This window comes from Montipora capricornis, chromosome 9, assembly GCF_036669925.1.
Source record: "Montipora capricornis isolate CH-2021 chromosome 9, ASM3666992v2, whole genome shotgun sequence".
Lineage (NCBI taxonomy): Eukaryota > Metazoa > Cnidaria > Anthozoa > Scleractinia > Acroporidae > Montipora > Montipora capricornis.
In genome coordinates this window covers 35,406,611-35,413,586 of record NC_090891.1, presented here as the reverse complement: position 1 = coordinate 35,413,586, position 6,976 = coordinate 35,406,611, and the positions used below count along the sequence as shown (strand labels likewise).

The following is a 6,976-nucleotide window of genomic DNA, read 5'->3' as shown; positions in this document are numbered from 1 at the left end:
TCACGCTGCATTTGCTTGAGCTTTTCTCTATCAACTACGGGACTTTCTTTGGTATCTGGTACCTTCAACGGAATATGTTCTCCAGCTTTCTTAGCTTGATTTCTCGTGGTTACAGCACAAGCTTCTTGTACAGGAACTTGCCAGCTTGGGTCTGGGTCGTCAGCGGCTCTTGCGCCTGGCACATTACCAATAATTAAATCATAAACAGCATCGGGAAGACACTGCGCTTCCACCTGGCCCTTGAGATAAGGTGTATCAACATCAATCTTTGCGATGGGAACTTTCCTTGCCGTATTGTCAATGAGCAGCATAACATTAAATTCTCCAGTAAACTGATCCTCAGACACAAGGTCCCTCTTTACTACAATTCCACTACAACCAGTATCTCTCAGGACGTCAACAGGCTTCTCTCCAACTCTACCTTTCACGACAGGCATTTTACTTCTCACTCCAGTCAACGGTTCAACACAAGCACTACTCAACAATGGAATCTTCTTACCACAGGCTATCAGCAACTTATCATCTTTAATACAGGCCTTAATTTCTTCATCAGTAGGTTTAACCTCAGGTGGCTGAACTAGACAACTGGCACTTACTTGACCACGCTGCACAGGGTTACCATCCTTACTTTGTCCCCCGGATCTGCGTCCACCTGATCGACAGTTTCTAGCTTCATGACCCTGCTTACCACATAGAAAACACTTTCTTGTTAGGGTTGGGCAGTTGACAGCTTTATGACCTCGGGTGTTGCACTGAAAGCAATGCAGAGCCGGTGGATTAATCTGCATGTTCTTGGCTTCGTCCCTCTCAGGCTGCACTGTTGGCTTTCTGCTCGCTGAGCTGAACAAATGTTTACCATGAGCCTCCAAGTACTGGTCAGCGATCTTCGCAATCTTTGCTAGAGTCTCAGGTGCCCTTTCTCGCAAGTGAATTGCCAAATCCTTAGGGCAAGAGTCAATAAATTGTTCTTTCACGATCAAGTCCTTAAGACCATCAAAGGTTCGCGCAGTATCCGAAAGCTCTAGCCAACGTAACAGGTATCTGTCCAGTCGCACAATAAACTGCTCCGGACTTTCGTCGACTTCTGGTTTGGATGCTCTAAACTTTCGACGATAGCCGTCTTCGGTAAGGTCATATCTCTTCATTAACGCAATCTTTACCCTGTCATAATCCTTAGCTGCGTCCTCCGATAGACGTGAATACACTTCTAGTGCCCGTCCAGACAACAGAGCACTGAGCTTCGATGCCCATCCATCTTTTTTCCACTTAGCTGTCTCCGCAAATCTCTCGAACCTCTGCAAATACGCGTCCAAATCGTCTTTACCATCAACAAATGAGGGGAGTTTAGGTGCCTTAGCCCGATCCTCTCTCACTTCAGGACGCCCGTCAGCATTCTCCACAGCCAACCGCGCAATCTCCATCTCGTGTTCTCTTTTTGCAGCTTCAATAGCCTCTTTTTGTTTCAACAGTTCGGCTTCCATCTCCAATTTTCTTAGTTCGCGTTCTTGTCGCCTAGTTTCTCTCTCTTCGTCTTCTCTTCTTTTATCTTCTTCAAGTAATCGACGCCTCTCTTCCTTTTCTTCTTCAAACCGCCTCCTTTTTTCTTCTCTTTCTTCCTCCAATTGTCTGCGTTTTTCTTCTTTTTCTTCCTCTTCCCTCCTTCTTTCTTGTTCTAATTGTCTGCGTTTTTCTTCTCTTTCTTCCTCTTCCCTCCTTCTTTCTTGTTCTAACTTTTGTTGCTTCTCTACAAACTCGAGCAGCTTTGCTCCTTCCAATCCAAATTCTTTTCCCATCTGCAAAAGCTTTTCCATTTCCATAGCAGTATTCCACAGCAAAAACACAATATACTCTCCTGCACAGTTCTTCTTACTTTTTCTGTAACTCCTTCTTGAATTGTCCTTTCCTGGTTTCTGTAGTCAGCAAACAAATGAATTCCACCGCGCACCGGTGGCTCACCGCGCACCGGTGGCTCAGTTGGTTAAGCACCGGGCTGTCACGCGGGAGGTCGTGAGTTCAACTCCGGCCGGACCAACACTCAGGGTCTTTAAATAACTGAGGAGAAAGTGCTGTCTTTGTAATGACATCTGCAAATGATTAGACTTTCAAGTCTTCTCGGATAAGGACAATAAACCGGAGGTCCCGTCTCACAAACCTTGTTCACATATAACACTGTGGGACGTTAAAGAACCCACACACTATTCGAAAAGAGTAGGGGACGTGGTTCCCGGTGTTGTGGCCTATCTTCATCACTCACTTACATCATCACTCATCATGTGTTGGGAGGGTTCAGTGGGCTCATAAATGGACTGATAGCGGCTGCCATCGGCGCCCTTAGTATGCTGATGTCCGAGCCCACTGCAAAAATGTAAATAGGACACGTATGTTTGTCCTATCAATCAATCGCGACATTACTCTCCCGGACAGGCCCCCAATGTTACGAGTTCGTGTGTTTTGAGGAAAGGTAGCTTGCAAACTAAACTGAACGCAGGGTTGTCGGAACAACAACAAGAAGATTTATTCCAAAATGAACGTAGTTTCCACGAAGTAAAACTCTGAACAACTCGTATTCGACAAACTTACACGGCCTCCGCCAACTTGAATGCACACAGCTTCTGTCACACTTGACTAAACTCGGCCAACGCCAACTCTCTTCGCTTGTGAAAAACTAGTTAGAAAAACACTCCGCTTGTACTCGTCTACTTATATACTCTGACAATAAATTTCTAGAACTTTCTAAATTAGTAATGAATCTAATTATAGTAAGATTACAAAACACATCGACTTAGAAACGCTTACGTACAAACCTAAATATAAACAAACTACGAACTCTCGCAAAGGTTCTAGACAGTAACGCTTTTCACGCAATACTATTTTTCGTAACATATGGTGGTCCCTTCCCCCCACCCCCCCCCCCCCCGGGGCTTGGATGTCGCGTATAACGTTTGAAATGTCGGAAATGTTTTTGGTGCTGTTTGTTAATTCTTGCCATCGTTGTTCCACTTTAATTGACACACTTCGTCGAGGAAGCATTTTGTTAGCACGTCGACTCCGGTCGTCATAGTTCACTTGCGACGGAAACAGCTTCTAAATGGAATTTTGCATTACAACAGCGTGCTTACAAGTCATGCATTGTCATAAACAAGTGACAATAAAATGATTGTAACTTGAAATGGAAAGTGAAAGAAATAAATTAAATAGGTTTTCTTCCTCAAAAGGTGCTTGCATAAAAAGTGTCATAAAGTAGTTAATTCTCTGAAATACCGCAGAATGTGCTCAAAGGAACTTCTCAGTATGCTTAAAGTAGAAAGGAAATAAAACTGTGGGACAATGAGATGGCTCGATTTGTTTCCGAAAGCAGAGATTATCTGCTATCATCTATTCCTGAACGATGCTTAATTAATATATTTGACGATGATGAACACGATTCATATATTTATTTTGTTCCATTCTGCTTGTCTTGCTTATAATTTTCGCTCGTTTTTCCTTGAACATCTTTTGTTTACCAGTGTTCTGACAAAGTCTTGACATTTTCGCGGCTGAATCTGATAAAACATGTTTAGGGTTTATGTTTATTTGGTCACCTCCACATATTTGAGCGCAACGTTTGGACATGTCTTTATTACGAAGTTGCACTGAGACATGGTACGAATCGAAAACTAATGATTTAGCCCTTTAACGATTCTTGACGCATCCCGAGTTTGGCTGCTGAGCAAACACGGCTGGAAGACTCTAAAGGAACAATGAGTGTATATCAATTTGGCAAATTAAAAAGAAAAAAAAAACAAACGTATTTAAAACTATCAAGATAACACCTTAAAAAAGACTCCACAACAAAATCCACATGAAAAGTGAATTATGGGGAGTCCATCTATGGTGCTATGAAGTACAAGCCTCTGTTTACTGACGATGAGAGAAAAGTTCTTTTCACATCTCGTGTGGTCTGGTCCTTTTTTGCTCCGATCTCTTGGCTTCGGTTATCTTTGCGTCTCTGTTCGTTGGATGATTGCATTAGACATTGCATGTTAAAAGGTTGCTCTGAAGGTATGTTTTGCTGAGTACATTTACTCTGGTCAAAAACGCAGTCGTTGTCGACATTTATCTCTCTTTCTCTCCTTGAGAATCTTTGGTATCATGAGTAGCTTTTTAAAGACTTTCGCGTTCTTCACAATTGTATTATGAAATGTGAATCACGAAATACCATAAGCGTGGAAAGAACATGGAAAAGTTCTTCAGTTAGAAGTATGTACAGCTTCGATAGAGAATCTGAACAGATACCTCCTCATTTCCTTTTGTCTCCAGAAATAAATTAATGGATTAAGAAACGAGTTGAGCATCAGAAAAGTGCGCAGAACTACTAGGTATGATATCCCAACTACATGAATTCCAAAACTCCTAAACACATAATACACACACGCTGGTAGCAAACACAAAAAAATTGAACCGACGACATACGCAGTTGTCTTAAGCGCTCGGTTGTCTTTCACGAATCTTTCCACTTCTTCTTGCGGAAGCTGTTGAGCTTTGATCTTTCGTTGGTGTTTTCGTGTCTCAAAATAAAGAATAACATAAGAAAAGAATATAAAAATAAAACTGAAAACAGGAACATGGGCAGCCCACAAAGATATTAACGTCGTCGTGCCATTACCGAGCCTCAACACCACACAAAATAATACACTGTAGCTCCAACAAAATAAAACCGCCAACTTAATGTTTTGTGTTGTTACAATAAAAGGGTATCTAAATGGAAATTTGATTGCCACCAGTCTTTCAAAAACAACCATCACAAGATGAAGAAGGGAACATGGAGCCAGAAAAGTAAAAGAATATATGAAAACAGCATAAAGAGCAACACAGTTGTCACCAAGTATCCAGAACATGTGCCACAGGGCACAAAAGGGCTGTGCTGTTAGACCTGTTAATGCATCAGTCACTGCTAAGCAAGATAAAGTAATGTTCGCGTTGGTCTGAAGTCTTGGTCTTCTTTTCACAGCAGTTATCACCAACACGTTTAGTACAATTGTGAAAGGACAAGCGATGATGTTAGTAACTACGACTACCATGTACAAAATCACGCTTGATTCATCTTGAGTCTTCTCGTGTGCAACATTTGAAATGGAAATATTGTTGGTAATGTTTGTTAAATTCGAAGCAGTGATGTTTTCCATCTTGTACCAAATAAAATATCTTGACAACGAGTTTTCTTTTTTGAATTGATGCCCCCGTGAAAGAAGAAAGGGATATTTATTTTCCAGTTGACACATGTTAAGTTTCCACGAAAACAGCTGGTTAATTGAATTTTGCATTAACGGGAGTAGTCACCTTTTTATTCTTGATCAAACATTGCAATTAAACAAATCAAATTAATTAAGATGATTGCGAATTGAAAGAGAAAAGGCAAGAAAAAGAATATTTGCCGCTTTGATTTCGTTTCTGTCACTGATGTTTTTTGTCCTTCACAGTTTTCCCGATCGTAGTGTTCATCATACACTGATATTTCTTTATTGACCAAGCAAGATGGGACCTGGGCCCAGTCAGTGATAGGATTAGCCCGTCACATTTCTATAAACGCAAGGCGTTACCATGTCATCACAGACACAGATTCATAGATAAACTACGAATCAGAAAATTCAGGTGTCAGTCAGAGGAAGAATGAGTAGTATCCCAGACGGGAATAACAAAATGACGCGCTTGGTTGATGAAATACACGATCTTTTTCGTGATTATTTCGTAGATTTTGTCGATTATAATTGTGAGTGATTTGTGCCTGTCAATACTTCGTCACCTTGCATTTAATTTCTGATATTTATTACGTGGAATGCCGAAGGCATCCACGTCTTAAAACCGGGCTGGATTCTTTTTTTTGTTGGTAGTCACAAATGTGCATACCCCACGGATATTGAATTAATCTCCGATCGGGTGGACTGACATATATTCCCTGCGGTATTTCCAAACTTCCCTGCCCCATGGAGAATTCCTATACTTCCCAATTACGATTCTTCTCTGCTAGCGCGTTAGACCACTCGGCCACCGTGACAAACTTCCTTTGCTCTGGTGAAAGCAAAGATTTATAATAGAATCTTTCCGCCCGCTATGATTGTTTCAGTATTTAACTATTCGATTAAGTGGATAGATGCTTTTTCTTTGAGAAAGGCAAGCTTTAAAGGTAAGGAGAATTTTCTACGTTATTTCTAGATCTTGCTTCGTACTTGTGTGTTCCACTGTGAACAGTAACGAATACTTCAATAGAAGCATTTTGCATAGAACGAATACGTACTCCAATATTTCTTGGGAACCAGTTTCTTCGCCGTTTTGAGGTAGAAAGAAAATAAGAAAATAGCTTTCAACGGCCAAACAAGATAAAAAATGAAATCAAGTTTAAAAAAAAACGAATTAGCTATCGCCGTCACGGGGACTTCGCAGCGGTCCCCCATCCAAATACTAACCTCATTCGGAGGAGCTTAACTTCAGCTGACACTTGGACTAGCATCAACGATTGTGATCTTTATGTTAAATTCGCACATAGATGTTGTCGAACTTTATAACACTTGAAAGAAAAAAAGTAAACTAACAAAAACCCGGTGTCTTGCCGTCATTTTGTCACAGATGCATCCTTTGTTTCCGGAGTTGTCAGTATTAAACACGCAAGGTAACTTGATCACAGGCGGCCGCTAAAATCGATGTCACTTTCGATTTTGTGATTTTACTTGTACGACCAAAAGTACGATAGAAAAATTGAACTCAGATTGAACGTAACAAAAATCTTCCGAAATGTTTTTCGCTGATGGTAACTTGTATTATATTCGTGGCACAAAATTTATGATGTCTTCATCTCGCAAATTGTCTTATTCTCGATCGAAAGTTCCTTCTGCTCTCCTTAAAAACTACATATCATTGTTTATTTACTTTTGCGTCAATATTTGTTTTGCATACATGTAAGGCAGGCTAACAAAATCTGTACTTTGCTTAGTTCGCATTT

The 6,976-nt window shown here is 40.8% G+C and overlaps 1 protein-coding gene across 1 annotated transcript; it reads right to left on the bottom strand.

The window, feature by feature from the left end:
- Nucleotides 1-3,318: 3,318 nt before the first annotated feature.
- Nucleotides 3,319-5,302, bottom strand: LOC138016541 (trace amine-associated receptor 13c-like). Its single transcript, XM_068863708.1, has one exon. The coding sequence runs from the start codon at nucleotides 5,259-5,261 to the stop codon at nucleotides 4,230-4,232; it is 1,032 nt and encodes a 343-aa protein (XP_068719809.1). The 5' UTR covers nucleotides 5,262-5,302; the 3' UTR covers nucleotides 3,319-4,229.
- Between the last annotated feature and the right edge of the window lie 1,674 nt (nucleotides 5,303-6,976).

Coding starts and splice junctions, on each gene's coding strand:
- LOC138016541 (XM_068863708.1), bottom strand. CDS start 5,261: ATGTGTCAACTGGAAAATAAATATCCCTTTCTTCTTTCACGGGGGCAT.